Source organism: Crotalus tigris, unplaced genomic scaffold (assembly GCF_016545835.1).
Source record: "Crotalus tigris isolate CLP2741 ecotype Arizona unplaced genomic scaffold, ASM1654583v1 scf7180000024115.3125172, whole genome shotgun sequence".
Classification (NCBI taxonomy): domain Eukaryota; kingdom Metazoa; phylum Chordata; class Lepidosauria; order Squamata; family Viperidae; genus Crotalus; species Crotalus tigris.
The window spans coordinates 1,753,675-1,780,219 of NW_024100392.1; the positions used below are offsets into that span (position 1 = coordinate 1,753,675).

General features: G+C 37.9%; 1 protein-coding gene across 2 annotated transcripts in view; it reads left to right on the forward strand.

The window, feature by feature from the left end:
* The window catches only part of NFKBIZ (NFKB inhibitor zeta), a 40,020-nt gene that overhangs the window by 11,008 nt on the left and 2,467 nt on the right, over positions 1–26,545 (forward strand). The window contains exons 1-11 of one of the 2 annotated variants that reach the window (XM_039322405.1): positions 15,836–16,218; positions 19,343–19,482; positions 20,777–20,813; positions 20,912–21,015; positions 21,134–21,906; positions 22,633–22,738; positions 23,003–23,149; positions 23,894–23,957; positions 24,618–24,787; positions 25,772–25,882; positions 25,992–26,159. In XM_039322405.1, coding sequence (XP_039178339.1) covers positions 15,975–16,218; positions 19,343–19,482; positions 20,777–20,813; positions 20,912–21,015; positions 21,134–21,906; positions 22,633–22,738; positions 23,003–23,149; positions 23,894–23,957; positions 24,618–24,787; positions 25,772–25,882; positions 25,992–26,159 — 2,064 coding nt within the window. In that variant the 5' untranslated portion in view covers positions 15,836–15,974. Of the gene's footprint in view, positions 1–15,835; positions 16,219–19,342; positions 19,483–20,776; positions 20,814–20,911; positions 21,016–21,133; positions 21,907–22,632; positions 22,739–23,002; positions 23,150–23,893; positions 23,958–24,617; positions 24,788–25,771; positions 25,883–25,991; positions 26,160–26,545 lie in introns of those variants that run through there. The other variant, XM_039322406.1, reaches the window with a different exon arrangement.

The following is a 26,545-nucleotide window of genomic DNA, read 5'->3' on the forward strand; positions in this document are numbered from 1 at the left end:
CCATGATATATTTATATAACTCATGTTATCAGAGAAACACCCCTGAAAGCCAGCATTCTCTTGATTTTCTTGTTACTGTGCAATTGATACGTTGTTGATCAGGAATTCAGAATGAATAGAGGCTATATGATACACCCTTAATTGCTGGCTAGTTTCAGGTAGGGCCTAGTCTTGGCTTAGAATATAACTTTTCATATAACAACTGGGAAACTTTATGTATTGTGTTCTCCATTAGTGCAATGCCAAGAATGAAAGAATACTCAGTTTTATTCACCTCTCTTGACAAAAATAAGTTCAGAATTACCCAGATATGATTTCTTTGGAAGAAGTCATTAGAGGTTGATAATATTTGCAATAATGGACATGTATAGTTTAAACACTGCTGAAGAAGGCAATCAAATTCAATACACAGTGGAAGATTTCTGAAAGGGATAGCCAATTCCACAAGGCATTAATGGTGTACAAAGTATGCCTTAAACATGTTCTATATGTATCTTTCTATGATACACTTGGAAAATAGTATTTTCCCATTTTATCTCCTCAATTTTTTTCCTTTTCTCATAATAATGCATGATGAAACAAATAGCAAATGGTTTGCAGGTCTATGAATCAAAGCATAATTATCTATAAAATAATAAAAGACCACAGTAAAATACAAAAATACACAATAAAATACATTAACAAGTACCTAGCAATTATCCAAGGGAAACATAGTCTCTTTAGCTCCTTCATCTCCAGAGGAACTTAAAGGTAGGAGTATTTTCATTGGTACAGGTAGATTTTTTAAAAAAACTTTGCATATGGGTGGGATGACTTGTATTTGTTTAAGAAATTTATTTTTTAACAAAGAGTCATGGTGCTCTGACCAAGTTCTCAGAGCATAAAGCAGTACCCCTATACTTTTTTTCTTTCCAATACTTTTTGTTTGTTGGTTCAGATGTTTAAAGGTCTCAGAGGGACAAAAGGATATAAATGTAATGAATAAATAATAGCTTAGGATATGGCAAGGACAAAATCTTCCCTGAAGGGAATAAAGTTCAGAAAACAATTCATTACGGCCTTGTTGAAAGCCACAGAGTACAAAAATACCCCTAAACCAGCAAAAAAGAAAAAAAAAAGGCAAAATCCAAGAAAACCGTTCCAATCACTTTAAAAGTCTTGCCTGCTACAAGATAAATGGATATACAACTAGAAATGGAAATCATTCCCCTAAGTCAGATTTTCTCAGACATTTTCCTATTTAATTTGCAGAAAGATTGTGCTGATACTCCGCTTTTTCTTTCTTCAATGTAATTTCTATGGTTGGGGGAAAAAAAACAGGTGGGGAAAACAAGAGAAGTTGACAATGATGCTGTCTAGTTCCTCTTCGAAATTCCACAAATGAAAAAAAGCTCTTTTACTATAAAATCTTTATCTACAAAGGTACTGTCTACAATACAACTCATGTTCTGTATAAACACTAAGTCTTAAAAACATTGGGTGCTAACTATTTCTTAAAGCACTCAGTGACTCTATCTCACCATTTGAACTTTGTCACTTGTCAATCTACAATAACATTAAAAGAGCCTCACTAGATTAGACCAAAGATCCATGTAATCAGAAATCTTTTGTCTCAGTCCCAGCATGAGGACAAAAAAAGAAAGAAGTTTATTCTTGCAAGCTTATCACTGTTTTTATAACCTACAGCTGAGTGATTTTTGTTGTTGTTGTTCCAGGACACCCATTCCTTTCATAGTTAAATGACAAGGAGAAATACAGCCCATAAAGTTTTCATGGTATGCAAGTGCGATTATGTGGAAAACATATTATTGGAGATTGACTCATAAAGATGGTAGAGGACGCTAAGAAAGAAGCCTCACCAAATTAGAACCATATAATAATTAGAACCACATAATTAGTTATTCCAATTGGTTCTTGATTCTTGGAGATGCTGACACTCAAAATTAATACTGTGAACACAGGGTTGGCAGATAAAAGTTTGTTCTGTACTAACTGGTAAAGAAAATATATATGCCTAGAAGCCTTCTTGTATAACATTACATCTCCTACCGTATTTCCTCAAAAATAAGACCCGGTCTTATATATTTTTTGGCATCAAAAGACACATTAGGGCTTATTTAGGGGGAAACACGATATCAGGGTGATTAGCCCATTCCCAATGCACACACAAGAGGCAGCGAACACATGGGGGCCGGCGGTGTCTGTCAGCAGCTGCAACCCGCTAACCCCACAGAACAGGGGAAAGGACTCCTTAGAAATAGAAATGGCAATATCAAAGCAATGAATTTTATCTAGTTCCTGAATCTTATGATGGGAAGTCTGAGCGTGAAGGCAGAGGTGGGGGAGGCAGGTGATCTGGACATGCTGTGCAGCCACCTGGCTCATGGGAAGCTCACGCGGTGGCACCAACAGCAGGTGGAGGCAGAAGCACAGACCACAGGAAAACTGGAGGGTGGGGAAGAAGTTGGTTATTGAAAAAATCCGCCATCAGCTCCACATACCCTTAAACCGCCTTGGATACTCTGCTGGAAGTTAAGGTAGAAGCTGAGCTGCTCTGAAGAAACTCCACAGACAAGCCTCTCCCCACGGACTGGCTGGAAGAGGGGACTAAGGCAGCTCGCATCTTCATTCCCTCCCTCAGTCCTGCCTCCTTCCCAGGCTGACACTCCTGGCCTTTCTGCCTTTGGTTTTTCCAAGTTTTTTCAATCTGATGCCGAGGTTTTCTTGCTCAGCTCCTCCCTTCTCGCTCAGCTCCTCCCGTCCAAGTCTTGCCGCTCTCATGCTCTACAGGGTGATGGAGGAGGTCTCCCTTGGGCATGGAACAGGGTGTCAGCTTCAGTCGGTGCTTTGGACTCTGCAGTTCTCCACCTCTCTGTTTGGGATGGTTTAGAATAAGCAACAGGAAATAAATGGTGACATTCTCATCAGTCATTCGCCTGAACATCTTTCCGTTTATTCTGCAGCCGAAAGAATAAAAGGATCCTGACCAGCGGTGATAGCGGCTGTTGGGCTGCAGTTCTTGGTCTCTGTCCATAAAGTTAGGGTTATTTCTGAATAAATGAATTTAAAACCTCCCTGCTCTCTGTCCCCCCTCCCCCCAGTTAGGCTGAATAAAATCAACTTTCTGGATCCTAATCTTTAAAGCAAACTCGCGCAACTGGTGGATTTCCTGGTAGTCCCATAATTTTAATTCATCCTGGAAGGCTCTGGTACAGCCTAACTCGGGAGTATGTCGTTTGCATTCAGAGCTGACTTCTGAGCATACATGAGTATGTGTATTTATATGAATCTACTGAGAAATAAGTTTTAAATAAGTAAATGCAAATAGGGATCGACACACATAGAACCGCACTGTGAAAAGAGGGCGAGACACTAAGACCTGAACATTCTTTTACTAAACATGGTGGAGAGGGTGGTGATGATGACAGATGCCACAAGGCAATGTAGCATATGGCGATGCCCTTTTCCTTACCTCAGAGAGATCTCCACTGATTCTTCATCAATGGCGGTTGTGCTCTTTGAGCCCCACTTTCTCTTTTCCTCAACACTCAGTGCAGAGGGGCGAGAGATTGAGATGGAATGGAGAATGTGCATGTGAAAGTCAGTGGTTGCCTCCAGATTCTTCCTTTCCCTGGGCTGCTTCTCTTTCAGAACCTGCCTCTGCTGACAGGAAGCTCTGGCGAGTGTGGGTGATTTGGAAACATTATTCTGGCTACCATAAATGCATGTATGAATAACACGAAAGAGGGTCTTCAATGTGGCGTGGTCCAGCAGGCAATCCAGATGTGCTGCTGCACAAGCCAGGCAGCCATGCAGCGTGCCTGGATCACCTGGCTCCCCCATACCTCTGCCTCTGCCTGCTGCCAGTGCTGCCACGTGAGCTTCCCGTGAGCCAGGCGGCCGCATAGTGTATCCAGATTGCCTGGCTCCCCCCTGCCTTGACAACTTTGGCTCCTGTGTGCTGGCTGCCTCCTGTGCTGGCCACGCCCATCCCCGGGCTTATTTTGGGGAGGGGGTAGGCTTATATTAGGTGCATCAAAAAAAATCAGGCTAGGGCTTATTTTCTGGGTAGGTCATATTTTCGGGGAAACACAGTAAGACTGACCTTAGCACTGCAAAACGTCTCAAGCCAAAAGCAAAGGCTCCAATTAAGTACTATCTCCATATGTAAACACCACCATGAATGTTTCTTAAACTACTTTGGACTCTTGTATAAAATTAGCTATATAATGGCATAATAAATATAAGAAATACCAGGAGCACATTTCATGGAGGAGGTCATTCCTTCAATTTCCTTCTTCTGATCGAGAAATTTGTTATCAGTATAAATTTGTTTGAATTTTTATGACCTGAGATAACTGGTCTGAAGCAGTTGCAAAATATATTATTGACTTCCCAGAAGTTGGATTTATTATTTAAGAAATGAATTGTCTGCTTTGCCATAATACCTGAAATATATTTATCCAAATAATCTGCTTCAAACTGTGGAATTAACAGAGTCAGACTTTTTCCCCCCAATCTAAATCTCCCCTTCCCTTGGCCCTAAGGAAAGGACTGCATTCCCTTATAAATAGAAATGGCAATATCAAAGCAATGAATTTTATCTAGTTCCTGAATCTTATGATGGGAATTAACTTAAGGGCAATTCCATAAGATTTCCAGAGAGTCTCTGTCTGCACTTACTATTATGCATTTGTCCTGGAAGCAGCTCTTGACCTCTAGAAAAGTCACCTACATAATGTCACTCTGAGGGTGAAGGTTTGTTCTCTGAGCTTGTGGGTTGGTTTCTGAACATTTCGTTACCAGACTAGGTAACATCTTTAGCAGAGTTTAGAAGATGTCAGTGTCATTGTTCTGTTTATAAGGCCTTCAGGTGTGGGTGTATCAAGTGAGGGTCTTATGATGGGTCAGACATGGATCTTGTGAGGGGAAGGTTATATCAGGTCAGGGACATTGGGAGGTGAACTGCTGGTGGGAGGGGGAGGGGTGCCTTGCGTGGGTTGGTTGAGGGTCGGTGCTGTCTCTGGTTGCTGTGCAGTTGATTTGGATTCTGAGGGATTCGTAGGCTGATTGTAGGTCGATGTGTCTGTTGATAGAATTGCTTGTGGAGCGCCAGGCTTCGATGAACCCACAAGTGTGGCAGATAGTAGTGTGGCCAATGATTTTTGTGTTGCTCCAGTCAAACTGGTGCTCTTTGGTGTCAGTTTGAGTAGAGATTAATGATTTGGGATCATGGCATATGACTGTCAGCTGGTGTTTGTGGATCCTGGTTTTTAATTGACGTGATGTTTGTCCCACGTAGAATTGGTTTATTTATTTATTTATTTGTGAGACTTATATACCGCTTTAAGTGCAAGCACTAAGTGGTGTACACCAGTAAGCAATGTATATATATATCTACATTGCCCCCAACAATCTGGGTCCTCATTTTACCTACCTCGAAAGGATGGAAGGCTGAGTCAACCTTGAGCCGGTGAGATTTGAACTGCTGACCTGCTGAACACAGTCAGCTAAAGTTGCCTGCAGTACTGCACTCTAACTGCTGCGCCACCTCGTTGCAATTGTTACAGATGATTTTGTAGATTACATTGTTTCTTTCATCCTTCCATATCTTGAATTGAAAGAGCATCAATCTTTATGCATTTAAAATTACATAAAAATAGCTATGCTACTTCACTTTAGCAACAAATGAAATCAATAGTGATTATGACACCATTTTCTTAATAATGATGGTCTGTGGGTCAACAAAACTTACAGTACAACTAATGTTACTCTTTATGGTTCTATATGAATATTGATACTTTTAAAAAATGAGGGTTATGAATTCTGATATAAAATTGTTATACTTTAAGATAATTTATTTCTTTTGTTTTAATAGTATATATAGTGTCTTCTAACTCTGCTTCTCTACAACTGGTATTTGTGACATTGGGAATAGTCTAGTCATTAGAATGTACAGTAGATAATGTCCTTTAGTATCCAAATAACTGCACCGCTGCTTTCATAATTCATAATTCAACAGTATAGGTAGTCCTTGAGCTATGATCACAATTTATGTTGCTAAGTAAAACATTTGTTAAGTGAGTTTACCCTATTTTACAACTTTTCTTGCCACAGTTATTAAGTGAATCATTGCATTTGTTAAATTAGTAACATGGTTGTTAAATGAATCTGGCTTCCCCATTGACTTTGCTTGTCAGAAGTTCACAAAAGCTGATCACATGACCCTTGGACACTGCAGCCGCCATAAATATGAACCAGTTGCCAAGTGTCTGAATTTTGATCATGTGACCAAGGGGATGCTGCAACAGTCATAAGTGTGAAAAGCAGTCATAAGTCACTTTGAACTTTCACTAAATTATCTGTTGTAAGTCGAGGACTACCTGTATTAGCTTTATCACCCTTCAGTACTAAGGGCACTCAGTGATAAGGTTGCAGCAGTTGCTTTTGTGTAATTTAGCCTATTATGTTAGGTTGGAAAAAAGAATGCTGACATCAGGGACAATTGCTTTCGTCTGCAAATATTTGTATTGATAGTGTAATATTTGCTACCAGTAATTATAAAGCATCTACTTTGGAACATTGTTGTGACACATTTCCTGCATGGTGTCAATAAAAAAAATCTTATCAGTTTATTTAGCTCATATACCATTACTTCATTGATAAAAGCTGCACATGCTGTTCAAAGTCATACATAAACAAAGTTGTTTGTGCTGTTTTTCCAATATGAAGACTTCAATATCATGTAGCTACTAATTACTTTTGTGAGCTAATGGGAGTTACTTTGGAAATGGAAATACTGTAGCAATTTAGAAAAATGGAGAATAAACAAATGTAGTTTTGAATTCGTCACTGGACAAGATGTGCTTAGGTTGGTGGCTTTACATAAAGTAGGGTAGTGTCTATGGAGATACTTAGTCATCCAGGTCATGGTTCTCCCAGGGGTACTTTTTCCAAAACGCAACAGGACTTTCTTGGTATTTTCTTTGAAAATATTTTACTTCTCATCCAAGAAGCTTCTTGCATAAGAAATATATATTTTTCTTTTTAAAAAAGATAACAACGAGAAAGCCCAGTTGCCTTTTGGAAAAATCACCTTTGGGACAAGGTAGGGAAGTATGTGCAAGATTAATCATGATGAGCCATATTTTAGTTCCATCATTCTACTGGAAGCTTATGCTGATCAAAAACATAAATATAAATTGGTACATGAAAGTGTTTCTTGAAAGAAAGAATGTGCAACTTTCTTATTATGCAACTGTGACAGCCCTTTCTACGGGGGCACTCTTTTAGGAATCTGAACTCCAGTTACTACATAGCACTGGTATTGGAGAACAAATCTCTCTTTGAAAGCATTCAATTCTTGAAAGACTGCTTAGTCCAAGTCCAGGTTTAAAACAAAGATACATTATGCCTTCATAAGACTCCCATTTTAAAGACGCTCCCTGTTGTAAGAACACTTTCTGGTGAATTGTGGCCTTGATTAATCATTAAAGATTTGTGCAAACAACTGCCACCTTTGACTCCTTGTTGGTATTAATGAATCTTGGTTCATAGTGCAAATCTACCCCACCCATGTCTCCACATGCATTACGTTTCTTATGGACCATCTGTCAACTTTAACAAAATCTGTTAATTATTGATAATAAAAAATCTTTACTGGTATTTTTTTCCTAAACTTAATGTTACTTTGAAATGTAAAAAATAAAAGTAAAATTTCTAATATACAGCAACTTCACAAAACTTTTTAGTTATTCTTTTTCAATATAGATTTTTTCAATAATTTTTTTAACCCTATTCTGTTTTTTTAAGAAAATGATATGTAATAGATAGATAGATAGATAACCTCTATTGTCACTTTTTACTGTGGACACAATGGCACATATTAAAAATGAAATTTTTATGCATAGACCAGGGGTAGGCAACCCAAAACACTCAAAGAGCCACTTGGACCCGTTTCCCACCAAAAACAAAACACTGGGAGCCGCAAAACCCTTTTGATATCTAAAATGAAGATAACACTGCATATATCCTTTTTTACCTTTATTATAGGTGTGTGTATGTGTATGTGTGTGTGTGTATGAGTATGTGTATATGTGTATATATACACACACACACACACACACACACACACACACACACACACACATATACACATTAAAAATAAAAGTAAAAATATGACTCTTGGGAATATCCATACTATTAAAACAATGATCACCAAGAGAATGCTTTAAGAGAATAAAATTACATACACACAGAGGTAAAAAAAAAGGATATATGCAGTGTTATCTTCATTTTAGATGTCAAAAGGGTCTCTCTCTCCCTCCCTCTCTATCTGCCCTTGGTCTGCCACTCCTCCCCCCACTCTCTCTCTCTCTCCCTCTCTCTCTCTTTCTCCCCCCCCCTCCTATCTGCTGCTCACCTGGCAAGCTACAAGCTGTTGTCCAACAACCTCTGGGGTAGGCAACCTCATCTCTTTTATGACTCATGGACTTCAACTCCCAGAATTCCTGAGTCAGTCTAGCTGGGCTAGCTAGCTCTCTCCTGCCCTTCCTGCTTCCTGCTTCCTTCAGAGACGCAGCAAAGGGAGGAGCTCCGCCCAGTAAGCTTTTCAGCTCCTCGGAGAACACTGTGAGTGCACTCTCTTTTACACACATACACACACACACACACACACACAAAACACACACACAAAACACACACACACACACACACACACACACACCCCCAGACACACACACACACAGAGAGAGAAGCAGGGAAGCGCAATTGCCTCTCTCTGTCTCTCTCTCTCTCTGCAAAGGCAGAGGAGGCTGGGAGCCACAGGGGAAGGCTCAAAGAGCCGCATGCGGCTCCGGAGCCGCAGGTTGCCGACCTGTGGCATAGACCTACACCCTTACATATAAGTAACATATAAATATTAATCATTGTCCATCTTGACTACATAGTGGAAGGAGGAAGCTTTAGAGCAGTGTTTCTCAACCTTGACAATTTTAAGGCATGTGGACTTCAACTCCCAGAATTCCACAGCCAGCAATGCTGGCTATGGAATTCTGGGAGTTGAAGTCCACATGCCTTAAAATTGTCAAGGTTGAGAAACACTGCTTTAGAGTTCATAAGGTTAATACTGTATGGAACAAAACTGTGACTGAATCTGGATGTTCTGCTTCAGATACCATGATGCCTTCTCCCAGAAGGTAACAAGGAAAACAGGTCATGAATAGGATGGGTAGTGTCCCAGACAATGTTGCGAACCCTGCTCAAACAACACATATGTTATGTCCTGGATGGAAGGGAGGGAACTGCCAATGATCTTTTCAGCCATCCTCACAACTCTCTGCACCAACTTCCTGTCTGAAGCAGTGATGCTTCCAAACCAGACTGTGATGCTGTATGACAGGATGCTCTCAATCATCCCTCTGTAGAAAGTGGTAAGGATAGGGGAAGGAAAATGTGCTTTTTTTATGCAATGCAGAAAACGCAGGCGCTGCTGTACCCGCTTCACCAGTGTCTTGCTGTTGAGCAACCAAACCAGCCTACTTATTAATTGCACACCCAGAATTTGATGACATCCATGAATCAGTAATGACTTTGCATTTGTGGAAAGTTCAGGTCTAGACATTTGAATTCTGCTGCTTTTCCCACTGCAATTCTGTATGCTTCCTAAAAAAAAAATTCTTTAAATTTGGATTTTTTTTCTAGAATTGTATTGCATCAAAGATTGAAGAAAGTAAAAGTATCAACAAAAATTAGACACTCCAATTTGCACAAGCATAAACACTTCCCACTTCTGCAAAGTTAGCAAACATTCAACCATTAGACTTATCATTACTGATTACAAATGCTTTCTACTTTTGATGTGGACTTTTATATTTCCATAAAGAAACCCGAAAGCTTGGTTAAGATCATGGGTGCACATGTGTATGTGTACATGGATATATATGTATGTGTCTATCTGTCTGATGTGTCCAGTTACTAGTTTTTAAACTTATATTGAACTATATAGACAACATGATCAGTAATCTTTGTCTGCATCTGTATCTGTACTATAGAATTACGTGAATGAGAATATACAAGGGTAGATTACAGTACTCTGAATTCGGAAGTGTTTCTTAGCATTGGTTCTTTTATTTCATAATAATGCTGCCTTTGTTCATGAAATGGTAATCTGTAGCAAGTACTTGTCCAAAAGTCAAATCAAGAATGAAATTCACCACCAAATGGAGGTTGTTTATGGTTATGATTGTATTGATGTGATTATATATGTTGCTGGGCAAACAAATGTAAAGAAGGTGAACTGGAAGAAGCTGATTTGTGTGATCGAGAATGAGAGAATAATCTGGAACAACAACCAACATGTTTCAATGAAAAAAGTTGATGAGCTAATTAAGTGATCCACTGATCAAGCTGCTGTCAAGCTTGGCGCTGCACAGGAACATGTGGATCATATTATTGACGTTCTTTAATATTAGACTTGTGCAAGATGGATACCCTGCATACTGATGGTAGACAGGAAAGCTGAAATTTGCCAGCAATTTTTTTGTCATACTGCAAGAAATTCAAATTCAAAACCCAGGCTTTCATATGCAAAGTCATATTTAGAGTTTTTGGAGACACAGATACGTGAACTTCCTTCAGTCTGATACTACTATCAATTCAGAGCACTACTTTGCAACAGTAAAAAAATCTGAAACATCATTTAAATCAATTTTGGAAGCATAAGAAGCAATGCTAGGCCTTATACCTCATGAACCACCCAATTGGATAGCTGGATCTCACCGTCCTACCCATCCTACCCCATTTTCCATTCAGTCCAAATATGGTGCCATGAGATTTCCGCCTTTTCCTAGATTTGAAGAATATTTTTGTAGGCATCTATTTGACACAAATGAAGAGATATAAAAGACTGTTAGGTTCTTGCTGAAGAGACAAAATGTGGGAGGGCTTTCACAATGGCTTTAAGAAGAAATGTGTAGCAAATGTTAGTGATTATGTGATGTAACAAAGAGGTTGTTTTAAGAATTGGTTTCCTGTTTGTTAAAATATCACCATTTAAACAAAAGTTATAGAGGGAGATATAGGCATTCATTTAGCTCTTAATATGGTATTTATTTCAGTAAGCTAAGCAATAGATATAGTCTTATGGCTTATAATATGATTTCACAGCTCAAAAATAATTGATTAAATCTTTTTCATGTGAGCATGCACAGAGCTGGATGAAGAACTGTTAAAAGTCTGTTAACCCAGGAAGCCCTCATTATACACACAAAAAATCAAATAGCAGATATGACCAGGTGATCAAAGTTCCGGCCCTTTTTAAAATATGTCACATACATCACATGCACACAAAACAGGGGCCATTGATTGCATGGTTGCATACACCATCTGTAATTAAATAACAGAATTTTTCCCATTTTTTAAAGGTCAGGCAGCCTGGAAAACCAATGAGATTCTAGAAGAAAAAATTTCCACCCCTCAAATTTTAAAGCATCATGAAAACAATGCAGGGGAAATGTTTTCAGCATGGAACTATTCTTTAATACAGAGGTTCACAACCTTTTGGGCATCAGGGACTGTTATGTGGAGAGAGGTTTTTCCGCAGACCAGAGGGGGTGTGGTTTTGTGTGCTGCCTGCATCCCATAGATGGGGCTTTGATTGCCTACGTGGCCCAGTTGCTGGCATACCGTGGCCCAGTACTGGTCAACGCACCGGGGGTTGGGGACCTCTGCTTTAATACATAACAATTTTTCCAGATTGTTCCAAGTATTTTCTGTACATCATTTTAGCTATCCACACAACAATACTGGCTGGTACCCTGAAAATATGGAGATAAGGAATAAAGTATTAAGACAAATAAACTGTACCTTGTCTAAAGTTGCTGAATAAAGCTATATAACCTGATGATATGCCATGATATACTCTGTTGAATGGATTAAGTCCTTTTTTAAATTGAAACCTAAAGTGAGACCTACAGCAAGCTTTTATAAAGTATGTTCATACTTTATAAAAATGAATGCCAAAGTAGCTACAGTTAAATAAAAATTGTGACTATAATTATGATAAACAAGTATTTAGCAATTTAACTCTTAATACTAAAAATCCTATTATTCTGATTTATTAATTTGTTTGCTGTCCATCTTGCCCCAAGGGAACTCTGGGTGGCTTACATGAAAAGCAGTAAAACCATAAAAAATAGATATTTCTAATAACAATAAAATATAAATTATAATTAAAAGATGGGGATGGAGGGAGCAGAATACATGGGGGGGAGTGAGATCTTCTATTGCTCCATCAACCACCTCCAGTATGATACTCCTTTGTTGGGGCCCCAAGCCAGCTGGCAGAGCCAGGTCTTCAGGCCCTTACAGAAGGTCAGAGGGATGGAAGCAGATCTCACCCTGGGGGGGGGGGGAATGTTCCAAAGGGCAAGAGCATAGAAGGCTGTCCTCCTGGACCTTGCCAGCTGGAATTCCTTGAATGATGGGGTCTGCAACATGCCTTTTCTGCTGGCAGGCCAGTCCCATTGGGGTGAGATGATTCCTCAGGTAACCTGGACCCATGCCATGCAGAGCTTTAAGGGTGATAACCAATACCTTGAATTGCACTTGGAATCAAACTAGCAGACAGTGCAACTTGCAGGACAACAGTGTAACATGGCCACTCTAGGCCACATCACACTCTGCACAGTTGTAGCTTCTGAATGCTCTTCAAGAGTAACCCTATGTAGAGCACATAGCAATAGTCCAGGTGCGGCATGATCAGGACTTGAATGACTGAGCGCAGGGTCTTGTGATCAAAAAAGGAGCACAACTGGTGCACAACACAAAGTTATTATTTTTTAAATAACTCATAATAAGCAACTTTGAAGTTAATAGTTTGGGACTGGGCAGGGGAAGAATTAGCTCTGATGATGGTTACCAGGAGATCACATAATGCATATGAAATGGGTCAGGATTTTCTGCTTTTTTCATGGTGGATTAGATTTTCTTAGTTTAAGACATTTGTTTTTTGAGATCAATTGTTTGAATAATTTGCATTTACTTTTAGGGTCTTAAATACCCAGTTTTATTGTTTAGGGCCATGCCATTAAATACACTATCATATACAAAGCTTTTGAAACCTGTTCAAAAGTAACATAAATTCACAAATTATGTTATAAATTAAGTATTTGATATTTCAAGCTTATAATCAAATGGAATGATGGAAAAGATAACTGAAAGCCAAGAGCTGGTTCCATACATGTGAATTGTGAAGTAAATACGAATCTACTAGTGATTTTTATTAGGTGCATTGAGCAATTTAGACTGTAACTCTAATAGTGGCATTTAAAAGTACATTTTTTTTTTATTTTATTCTGGCTTCAGATTTCCAAATCAGTCATTATTTTTGCTAATCTCAAACCATTTTCACAAAGAGGTCTGTGCATTACATTGAAACTGGCTCTGAATTTACCTCATAACATTACTTGATTTTGAAAGCTGGATAATTTTCATTCTCAGTGGTCTGCCTGAAACTGGAACACAAGTTTGTTGCATAGTAAGATTGCTCTGTTTTCCACTGGTGGGAACACTTGGCTCACTTCATCAGCGTGTTCTTGTGTTACTTTGGAAAAGCCTGCTCCTGAAAAGACCCACATCTATCCTTATGGCCTTTTAGAAGAGTGTTTCTCAACCTTGGCAATTTTGATGTGTGGATTTCAAAACCCAAAATTCCCAGCCAACATAGGTAGGGAATTCTGGATGTTGAAGTCTATGTATCTTAAAGTTAAGTTGAGAAACACTGCTTTAAAGAACACTATAGTTAAAATCTTGTTTTTCTGGAAACCTTTTGGTGATTAGGTAGGTAAAGGAAGTTCCATATCTTTATTGCCTGCTGTGCGTACAGCTTGTTTTTTTTTTAATCACTGTTTGATTTTGGACACTGCCTAAACTCTGGCATGACATTTATAAATCTTGTAAATGCATTTTTTTTCCTGGTGTTATGTCTGAAGGCATGGTTTAGATAGAAAGTAGCTCCTTTTTCTTTCCCTGCAACACAATGCTATACAATTATAGCTACTGAAAAGAGTATCTAATTGCTAAAAAGTTGCCATGAAACCTTTTAATAATCTCACATATATAGACAGGGTCAGGATTTTTCCTGTTTGTCTGGAGGACTTTAAGTTTCGGAATTTTTTTTTTATAAAGTGTTAGACTTGTTTTTGAATTATTTACTGCTTCAAAATTATAGGAAATCATGCTGACAAGTTTCTACAATTACCACTGAGGATCCCAGGGACAGCAATAGAGGGTTCTGCCATACAATACATGGCTCTAATTTAAATAATGATCACACTGCATTTCTGGAGAAGAACCATCTTGGTTGCACTATTCATCCTCTGGCTCATTTTTGAACAGTACATAGATTTTTTTTTTTTAGTATTGTATGACCTAAATCTAATTATATAGGCTGCCTTTCCAATTTATCAGAGTGCACACTGGGAACTTATATCTTTGGAAATCATTGTTATCTTAGCAATGGAAATCACATTTCTTACTCTTTGTGCCAGGAAGGACAAATCCAATTTCTAAAAGAATGAAAATACCAGAGTGGGTATTTGGAAGACTTGGCTAGATATCTGAAATCATACTGAGATTTAACTCCCCCCCTTTTTTTACATGTGTTGTAAAATCACACAAAGCAGGATAATAATGGCAAGCAACTTAAAAAGCAAAATTGCAGTGAAATATAACCTTGTAGGGCACACACTATAGGTAAGAAGAGACATGCCAGGTTCTGGGACACTAAAAAAAAACTACTGCCAGAGTATAGCTAATAGTTACATTGTCTGTGTTGCCTACTGTACCAACAAACTATGCTGAACTGTGACAAGGTTAATTTGATATTGTCATAGCATATGGTGAGAACCCACGAATTGCAGTTTATTCAATAAGGCTTATTGTGAAGCCCGGTTTGGACACCAGTAGAGTTAGTTTAGAGAAAAATCCCAGAAAATAGGGAGGCACAGATCCTGCCCAAGCAAAGGAAAGTATGCCTTTGCCAGCACATGCCCACTGAATCACGATCTTTGTCCTAATGCAACTGCTTGAAAATATAGGAAACCTGCCCTCCAAGGTTCAATCAACTGCAGCTTAGTATTATACAGGAACTCAAGACTTATTCCAGGCAAGCTGGGGCTCATAAACAGGCCCACAGGAAATTCTGATTAGTAATTTATGGCAGAAAGCTAAAAAGCCATTACAAAAGAATTACAGCAATTCTCGTGTTTCAAGCAGGAGTCCTAATTTCGAGGCGTCTACTGCTGTGCCTTTCCTCCCGGTCCGAACAAGACTACGACCAGCCGTTGTCTCTTTGGGACAGGGGGACCCGTTTTCATCTGATTCCGCTTTGGTTAACAGCCAGATCTGCCAACAGATCGTTTTCTTCTGTCCGTGTTACAATCAGAAGGTCAAAGTTATGGCTCTTTCTCCTGTGTGTTTGTTTTTTACTCTTAGTTAAGAAGCGGCAAGTCTGAGCTGTCGCTCGTTTATTTAGAAGCGGAGAGAGACGCGGCAAGGGCCGGCCAATTTAACGTCCCTGAAAACCAAAGTCGCACTTGGCTAAGTGGCGCCGGAAGCGTTTCGGCCGCCCGGGGACTCCGCTTCTGGCTAAGCCCATCCCAGGTTTCCTAAGTTACCAGGTCGCGAGTCACGAGGGAACCACACGCTGTTGACAAAACCTACGCAACACATTTACTGGAACTGCCGCTTCTCCACGCAGCCGCGCCCAATTTGTTCCTCAGGCGGTCAGAGAGCTTGGCCCTGCCTTCCGCTCCCCCCCCCCCGCACCTCCACTTCGCAGACCGCTCTATAAGAGCTGCCGCGCCCGCCTCCGCCTCCTCGACGTTTCACTCGGTCTGAGGAGGCCAAAGCGTTGGCTTTGGGTTCAGCCGCCCGCGTCAGTTTCTGTCTCCTTCTCCCGCGCGACCCCGGCCATGATTGTGGATAATAACCGGGACGTGCGGTTAGATGACGATTCCGGCTCCTTGAGCAGCCCGTTCAATTTGGCTTTTTTTTACGGAGCCTCTCCTCGCTCCAGTGAGGGCAGCTGCTCGCCCACTCTCTCCGCTCCGGGATCCCCCAGCTCTGACTCGGAGTCCTCTGCCAATGGCGCCACCGGCAGCAACTGTTTGAGGAAGAGGCGCTATTCCCGGAATACCGCGCGCCCGACTGGAGAAGGTAGTGACACACCCGGCGGGCCATTCGGCGTAGCCTCTGAAATAAGTTTTGGGTGGAAGGAGTTTACTCCGGTTCCCCCAAAAGCGATGCCCGCTGCACCGGCTGGGCTAGGCTCGTCGTCCTAAGTTTTTCGGTCTGGTTGAAAGATGGACGGCTCTCGAGAAATCTCGGTGGCCTTTCAGTTATGTTGGACTATAGCTCCTAATGGAATTGGGCGTCATGGGAGTTGTAGTGCAATGCATTTAACGGATTAGGGAAGGCCGTTTATACAATGTTTTGCCACCTTTGTCGTGGTGGGTGTATGCACACGTCTGCATCCATATACATACCAGACGCTTGTTCTGATAATCTGAATGACCTCCAAGAATGAAGAATTTGGGGTAAATCGGTATGTCGGTCCAGGTTCGTACTTCCGGCGGAAAATATGTCTAATGTCCTTGATTATCATGGTACAAGCATCTTTTATAAGCTATTCAAAAGAGTGGCCCTGGATAAGCTATTTAGTGGGATGTCCAGAATGAAGGATGTTTTGGTTTATTGGTGTTGCCATCTAAAAGTTCCTGTTTCTCTGTCCATGGCACAGCTACCTATATTTCAGGGGAGTAAGGTTGCTTTGCATAACGTTTTGCCTATAAGTCTCTAAAACTATGTCAGATCATGTATTTTACTGGGTATGAACATGTTAGAAAACATAGATTAAATAATTGAATAATGTGCCAGAGGTTAATTTTTAAGTATTAAAATATTTAAAGTAGTTGTGTAATAGATAACACTATACACAATAATTGCTTTGGATTCCTGTGTAGTAAGTGCATTCCAAAACTAACTTTAGCCTCTAAAATTGCTTGACTTCTTTCACTGAACCATTTGTGAAAGGTCTTTTTAAAGTTACAGAATTGACTCTGTCTCCTTCCCCAGCTGTATGACATTCATGGCAGCTTTAAGAGTTGGCAGAAGGTGTCTATTGTAAAGAGAAAATTAAAAAATATGTTGATATTGAGCTAAATTTGTGGATTTAAATTTACCAGCAATTTCAGATATACATTACCTGGTATTGTATAGCATCTCAATATATCATTACATTGAAAATGGAAAACAACTTATTGAGTACAATGCCCTGCAGTGAATCAATTTTCTGCAAATTGTTTATTGATTTATGTTTGCTGAAAATAGTTTGCAATATTCCTACCTATATTAGTTTCAGCATATCTTGATAATTTTTTACTGTTGAAACCATAAGAAGCAAGCAAATAAGATGATGTGCTTTTTTTTTTTTTTAAAAAAAAAGTTGATTGGCATTTTATAATGAAAGAGATTATAAATTTCATACAATTAACAATACAGTTAGAAAAAAATAAAGAATATTCTGACCTTGGGATACAACATCACTTTGTGAAAAGTGAAAGCTTTGTTTTAACTTGATACCATTTCAGTGGAAACATTTCACTTTTATCTATCTGTTCCGTGGATCCCAATATGGCTAAAGCTGTGTGCCAAAAATATAGAGACATAGACAGCTATTTAAACAATGCTAGCTTTCCTACTTAAAGACTAAAACTTCAAATTAGGATATTCTGTTGCTGATGTTACTTCTAATTTTTATGCTCATGATATAAATTGTAGTATGCAACTGAAAACATTTATGGTTAATTTGTACAGTGACAAATGAAATCTGATTCTATAGTGTCTTGGTCAAAGCTTTCCTTCTCAGCTATTCCTTTAAAATATTTAGGAAATAGTGAAATTTTGTAGACTTTCAATGCCATGATTTTTAATCTTTTGTACAAGAGTTTATTAAAGCTAGTGTACCTGGTATAACTTTACAAAGATGTATTATTTTGAATTCCTTCACCAATTAACTTTTATACATTTATGCTGCTGCCATTGTCGTTTGATATTATATTTCATATTACCGTATATTTTTATGAAGTTTGCTTTGTGAAATCTTATTGACTGAAGTATTTCATCTGCTTTGATTCTTGCTTTTTTTTCTTTCTGTTTTGAAACGGAATCCTCAAAGATGTGTTCAGATACTTCTGTTTTCTTTTGATGGGATGAGAAAATTCTATTAAAACTTCTAAAGGGGAAATTATTCTTAAGTCGGGGTTGCTTTTCCTATCCAGAAATTTCAAATCTCTGGCAATTTAATTAAAAAAAATTAAATAGGTAGATTATGTAGAAAATCTGATTTGTACTTTTTAAAATTAGATCACTTCTCTCTTGGGTTGATGTGCATTATTGTTCCTCTTTTCACTTCTGTTTTTTATACTTCAAAATACATTGTGTTTAAAGGGTTGATGACAGTAAGAGGGAGAATAAAATATTTGCAGCTAATCTTATGGAAGATTATATTTTTGACAAGCGGTTTAACTATGGAGGGGACTTATGCAAGTAACATTGAACATTATTTATTCAAAGTCATTTTAATGCTTAATGTTTTTGAATAGGAATTCCCATTCTTATTAAAATATTAGGTAGGGATTCTCCATCTTTTTTTTTCTTTCTGTTCAATTGTGTCTTTTTCTTGGAGACTGCCTGATTAAATTCCTGCCATTTTCATGCAAGGTTTTTCAAAAGTGGCTTACTATTGCTTTCTTACCAGGGCTGAGAAAAAGGGACTGGCCCAAGATCACCTTGCTAGCTTTTTGCTTAAGACGGAACTAGAACTCATGGCTTTCTGATTTTTCCATCTTTGCAATACTACTAATCCTTAAAATTATAAATGATTTTGTATAACATCCCCATGACGATGGCTAAATGCATGGGTTTGTCTCTCAAAACTTGCTCCAGGCTTTTCTCCCTGTGTGGCTTATATAAGCCCACTGAAAGCTTTCCCAGGCAGAGCGGTGTGAATTTTGACATTCCTGCCTTGCCTGCAGAAGCCTGAAAAACTTTGAGAAAAAGATAAATTGTCTAAGTTGTTCACGAAACCTTTAATAATTGCAACCCAAAATTATAGAATACCTGGATTTGGGAGAAAGATAATTGATGCATTTTAGGGGAAAAATCTAATTGAAATATTAACTAAGTAATTAATGTCTTGTTTAGAATAAATTTATATGAAATCTACTTTTCTTTTAAATCGTCTGTGTCATGCTTTTATTTTAATTTTGTGTCTTAACAGCTGAGCAACATATGGGGGGAGGAAAGCAACAAAGAGGACCTTTCCAAGGTGTTCGTGTAAAAAATTCTGTGAAAGAATTGTTGTTGCATCTTAGAAATAGCAAGCAGATGTCCACAGATCATGGAACTGAGGAATTAAAGGTCTGTGTTGTATATTTTCATAAGTGCTGTTCAGAATCAAAACAAGTATTTTATTTGTCTATACATTTGCAGCAATTTTGTATACAGGTTAATGAACATCTTCATTATAGTGAAATATAATAGTTTGTGTGGCCTTTAAAAACAATTTTTTATTTTTTAAAAATAAAAATACCTTGTCAGTGAATGAGAATTGCAAATTATACCCAAAAATGGACCATTTTTTAAATGGGAAAATGCAAAGCATGCATTTGCTCATGTCACTTTATCTGAAGGTTCTTGTGAGAAGATTTCTGTCTAATTCAATATTTTTATTGGTATTTTTTAATGTTGGTAAATATCACCCATTCCTTATTTTGCCTAAATGTGGGAGTTTTAATTTAGTTTAGAACGGGTGGCACAATAATCTTACACCAGGTTCCAAACAGATTCTTCTTTCAGTTCTTTCTATTCTTCCCTACAATTGTTCAGCATTTTGTGGCATTGAATATGTCAAACTTTATTAGGATGTTTTGAAATTTCCTATTCAAAGTTTTCTTTTTTCTGCATAGATATGCTCTTTTGTCCATAGAAAGACCAGAACTTTTGAACAATATAACAATAGAATTAAAAGGAAGTAACAAGTATCTTCTTAGCCGTGTCTTAGCCTTCTATAACAAAAGGTTTTCAGCCTCCAGGGAGCTCTGTTATCCAAAGCATTTTCTTTGTAGTATTAATTCTACAGATGCACCAAATTGGGCACTGCTTCAAGTTTTAGAATTGGTCAATTGTGCAAAATATTTAATTATATTGATTTATTATCGTTCCATTAATTTGAAAAGGGATAGCTATAGGTTTAAATAGAGACAGTTTAATTACATTCATTGTTTACACACCTCAATTTTATATGGAAAATTTTTCAGTTCATTAGATGAAATTAACAAGGATCTGAAAAATTGTATGTAGCCGAGCGATTATTATGAATGTTTTATAAGATATCTGATCTGCAAATGCAAACTTTATATCCTAGTTCTCCTGTTTATGCTTTTATATAATACTGAAATGCATGGACTCTTAGTTTACATTTTTACTCTCTATTGATATTCAGAAGTTTTAATCTCTTTTGATTGAAATAAATAGAATAAGAAAAATGTTTGAAGGTAGTAGAATATAATTATTGGAAAAGCTATAATTAAAAGTTTTGCTTTTTCTGAAAAAATATTAAAAGTTCATAATTATACTAATATTTCTGTAAATATTCTCGTGGTAAAATAGAGTACTTACATTATGTAAAAATATTTTCATTTTTTTTAAATAGGCACAAGGAACATTGATGAAACATGATCCATATACAGGTACAGTTTTTCTCTCCATTTGTTCCTTCAATTTGTCCTTGAGTATTAGAAAAATGGGCTACGTCATAGGCTTATGAATTCTGCTTATTTTTCGGTAGAACTAAAAAATATATTGACTTATAATCGGAAAAGAAAAGCTCCGGACTGTCTTTCTGATGGAGTATATTACAAACGAACAGCTACTTTGCAACCTCACCTCTTGGTAAGTATTTTTAATGAAGTTTTTTTATATTCATTCTCACGTTACTATACAGCTTCCAACTGCCTTCTAAGGCAAGATGCTATTAGACCGGTTAAAAATCTATACCCTTATTTTTCAGACACCTCCACAGACACCAACTTCCATGGATAATAATATGGAGGATCCCCATAATAATGAGCGTAAGCAAGACAGCAGCTGTGATATGCTGCAGAATATTATCAATATTAAGAATGAATCCAGTCCAGTGTCTTTGAACACTGTACAAGTTAGCTGGCTTCACAGCATGGTCAATCCCAACTCTCCAGGGGAACACCATTACCAAGAGATGACTGGGGCACAAGCTTTTTCACCTGTTCAAAAGTACCAAGCTTTCCAAACAAGCAGCTCTTCTCCAATGCTGGACCTGTCCCAGAATTATCAGTTTTCTCCTACACAACAACAACAGGATATGTCCCCGCATTGTATTCCATTGGTGGAATACAGGCCTCACTCTGCAGGCAGCCATTCTTCTGAATATCAACAAAATATTTTTGATAGCCAAGAACTGCCATATTGTACCACAGAAAGTTTTGCTTCTCTTTTAAATGACTCGGAAGGATCAGACAACATCCCTGCTCCATTCCCTCAAGCAATTCCTAGTGGCCTCCCGCAAACTGAAGTCAGCAGCTGCTCTCAGCATTTCAGCCAGGTCTCAGATAACACATCCAGGGGTCTTGAAGAACATGGTTTATCTCTGTCCTCTTCAGATATATCTCTGCAACTTCAGGGCAGTACAGGCAGCACAACTCAGTTGGGCAAATCATTTTTCCAGTGGCAAGTGGAACAGGAAGAAAAAAAAATGGCCAACATCTCTCAAGACCAGATTCTTGCTAAAGATTCTGATGGTGACACGTGAGTATTGTCCAAATATTACTTACTGCAGAAGTGGAAATGGTGAATCAGCATTATTTGTTTAGATGCATTTAGGCTGCCATTCATTTGAATGAACAAAAAGCTCTGTAGTACATTAATGGTAGTGACATCTGCAGAGAAGAGCAACAAGAATGATTAGGAGACTGGAGGCTAAAACATAAAGAACAGTTGCAGGAATTGGGTATGTTTAGGTTAATGAAAGGAAGGACTAAGGATGACATAATAGTGATAACGCACCAATATCTAAGGGGCTGCCACAAAAAAAAGGGGGGGTCAACCTTTTCTGTAAAGCACATGAAGGCAGCACAAGAAGCAAAGAGAGAGAACCAACTTAGAAATAAGGAGTAATTTCCTGACAGCATAATTAATTAGTGGAACAGTTTGCCTTTAGAAGTTGGGGGTCCTTCCTCACTGGTGGTTTTTAAGAAGAGATTGGACAACCATTTGTCTGAAATGATATAGGATCTCTTGTTGAGCAAGGGGGTTGGACTAGAAGACCTCTAAGGCTCCTTCCAATGGTGTTATTCTGTTATATCTGGCACCATACCTAAAAATGATAAAAAGAAATAATCCATTGGATGATAATACTACCTTAATAGGTCTTTGCTATCAGCAAGTTCCCTAGGGTTTTTCTCAATGGCTTTTTAGAGTGCAACATATTTTAAAAACATCTTATTGTGTTAATTTCTATTCCCCCCCCCACAGATTTCTCCACATTGCAGTTGCCCAGGGACGACGGGCAGTTTCTTATGTGCTGGCAAGAAAGATGACAGCCTTGCAGATGCTGGATATTAAAGAACACAATGGCCAGGTGATTCTCTTAACATAGCAAATTCCCACCTTATGCCCATGATTATTTCCTCTATTTTCTAGCTTGCCCTTTTAATTTAAATTGGAAACTTACAGTGCAATCTATATTATTTGCTAAACTGTTCAGACCAAGTTGATTTCATTAAGGAGGTGTTCTCTGAAATGGTTTTACTTCATTGAAATGGCTTTTATGTGGTTTGTGTTCTTAATTGCCATTCTTTGTTAAGGTTACAGTGTCTAATACATCTGTTTTTTGTTATTCTAGAGTGCCCTGCAAGTAGCTGTGGCTGCAAATCAACACCTTATTGTCCAAGATCTGGTTAGTCTTGGGGCACAAGTGAATACTACAGATTGTTGGGGTAGAACTCCACTGCATGTGTGTGCTGAGAAGGGTCATGCACAAGTCCTTCAGGTGAGACATCTGAATTATAAGTTGAATTGTTGTGTTTACTGGTAATTTTTCTCTTTATTAGCATGTGTAATAATACATCTCAACATCTATAATTATACATTAAGGATTCAATATAGTATACTTTCCATTAAGGTTATTTACATTATTTAGAAGTATAGTTTTAACTGAACTTTACTGCCCAGTTTCACTCTACTTGTTCAGGAGCTGGAAGTCTGTAATGTGTTATAATACGATGTATAACTTTTCCAGCCCCATGTTAAACAAGAGAAATTTTGCATTTTCTTCCTTGCCTGCAAAAAGAAATGGAGAACAGAATTAATTTATTGGAGCCACACTGCATTATCATGCAATCGGTCAGACTGAATGATAATGCAGTGTGGCTCCTATAAAGTAATTCTGTTTGCTATTTCATACCTCCTTCCACTACATACAATAAAAAACCAGCAAACAAGAACATTGCAGCAATTATTTCTGCAATTCTCAGGAGACATTTGGTTATTTTATAATTGTTTGTTTCAAGTGATGGTCAGGTTTTTTGTACCTGTGAATTGTAATTCTGAAGAACAATGGACAACAAATAGTAACTGTCTAGTTTGAAAGTGCTGTTTTTTAATAAATTGTTATACAAATACTGACATATTTGTAATGGCATAAACTTTTCTGAATTATATAAATTTGATCTCATGCTTTCAGATTTCAGTTACTGTTGCATATAGTTAATGTAGATTCTCATTTCATTTTCAGGCAATCCAGAAAGGAGCCATTGTAAGCAATCAGTATGTTGATTTAGAGGGAACGAATTATGAGGGTGAGCAACTAATACTCTTGCATTTTGTGTTAAGTGGGTAAACTATCCAATTAAAAATGTTCAGATTGCTGATGCTCAGGACTTGTACTTGGCATGTTATATAACACGCATGTTTACTCCTAATGACATTCCACTTTTAAATAAAATAAATTATAGAAATGGCTTCAAATATAATCCCACACTAAATCTCTTCTACCAAGGGTCCTTGTCTAATGCATTGTTAATTAATTGAGCTTAATAATGCTAGGTTGATAATGCTACATTAACTTAGATAAGCTGGTTAAATAATAACTGTAGAAGAGGCCTGTATTTTGGGAATTGAAGTTTACATATCCGGAGAGTATCCAAGTTGCATGTCACTAACTAGAGCAGTGTTTCTCAACCTCGACAATTTTAAGGTATGTGGACTTCAACTCCCAGAATTCCACAGCCAGCAATGGAATTCTGGGAGTTGAAGTCCACATGCCTTAAAATTGTCAAGGTTGAGAAACACTGAACTAGAGCATAGATTAAAATTCCTTTAAAGTTATGCATTGCAAATAAAATGAAAAAAACAACAACAACTAGATATTCTATTGGAATGACTATTTTTAATACATTATTGATCAGAACAAGGTGACTTGGGGTTTTGTTTTGCTAACTGATATGTTTTATATTAAGGTTTGACAGCGTTACACTGTGCAGTAGTGGTTCATAATGCTGTAGTTCATGAACTACAGGGGCAGCAGTCACCTCATACTCCTGAAGTCCAGGAATTAAGGTTGAAAAGCAAGAAGCTGGCAGATACAATCAAATATCTAATTCAGATGGGGGCATCTGTTGAAGCCAGAGTAAGTCACATAAGGAAACATTAGAACAGACTTAGATGTTTACTTGAGAAATGATTCACATACTATTGTTTTGCATCTGTTTGAAGATATAGAAGTTGAAAAAAATGTGCCATGTGATACATTCATAAGCAAAGAATATTAACTTAACTCTCTATACTTGAGAGTTCAGTATGATCTTTTATGTTCCTGGGTAGATATTCTATAGGTTTTTAAATGTATATTGTTGCACATAAAATGACCAGTATTAAGCTTAAAGGATAGTCTATATTTTTACATTATTGAAATAAATATACCAATTTTTAAATTCCAGTTTGCTTTTTTCCTATAGCACATTAACATGTAAAAAGAAAAAAACTCCCACTTTAATTAGTATGCATAAATCAGATTACTATTGTAATGGAGCAATACTGAATAATAAGCAAAGCACATGAACGAATTAATGGTTGGTTAATATTGTAGGTATCACATTGTACATATAAATAGTTGTCTCTATTTCTGAAACAAATAATGAATGATCAGAAAAAAGCCCTCCTAACTCCTTAATTTAAGAATATAATTTCTTATCTAGCACTTAGACAATAGCTCTTAGATTTATATACTGCTTCACAATGCTTTACAGAACTTTACAGAGTTAGCATATTGCCCCCAATAATCTTGGGTCCTCATTTTACTGACCTTGGAAGAATGGGAGGCTGAATCAACCTTGGGCCGGTCAGGATCCAACTCCTGGCAGTGAGCAGAATTAGCCTGTAACACAGCACTCTAACCAATGCGCCATCAGGGCTCATCTAGTTTAATCATTAGGCTCATCTTCAGTCTGTAACGTTTCAAAGATAATGCCACTATTTAAGAAAACCAAGAAACTGTTCCTCAAAGTGTATTTTATGTTTTCATTTACAGCGACTAATTGTATGTGTTCTTAATTTTACAGTGACTAAATGTGCAGTATGTAATATTTGGACTTTTTTGTGTGTGTATGGACAGGACCGTAAAAGTGGCCGTTCAGCCCTTCACCTAGCAGCTGAAGAAGCAAATGTGGAACTACTTCGACTGTTTTTAGAGCTCCCAAATTATCTGTCTTTTATCAATGCCAAGGTATATAAATAACAAACCATGTGTCTCTTTTAGGATATTCCTATTTGCAGAAATAATCCTTTTGCTTCTTATCTTCTTTTAAACAATGATTTTTGTCTCTTGTAACTAGGCTTACAATGGCAATACTGCACTCCATGTAGCTGCTAGTTTGCAGCATCGAATGACTCAGCTGGATGCAGTTCGTTTGTTGATGCGCAAAGGTGCTGATCCAAGTGCCAGGAATTTGGAAAATGAGCAGCCAGTTCACTTGGTTCCTGATAGCCCTGTTGGAGTTGAGGTAAGAGATAAAAGATATCTGAAATCTTGTTTTTGTGTGAAGTAAATATCATGCTTCATGTTTTTTTCTTTCTGCCTATGATATTCTAGTCCTGTTATAGAATGAAGAGATGTATACCTAGATCAGTGTTTCCCAAACTTGACAATTTTAAGGCATGTGGACTTCAACTCCCAGAATTCCACAGCCAGCAATGCTGGCTGTGGAATTCTGGGAGTTGAAGTCCACATGCCTTAAAATTGTCAAGTTTGGGAAACACTGACCTAGATTGTTTTGTTTTTTTAAATAATATCTTTGTCATAAACCGGGTTGAAAATGTTGCTTTCTTTGATGACTTATTTTGCTTTCTTCTGGAACGAAATGAAACTACAAAAGTAGGCAGACATCCC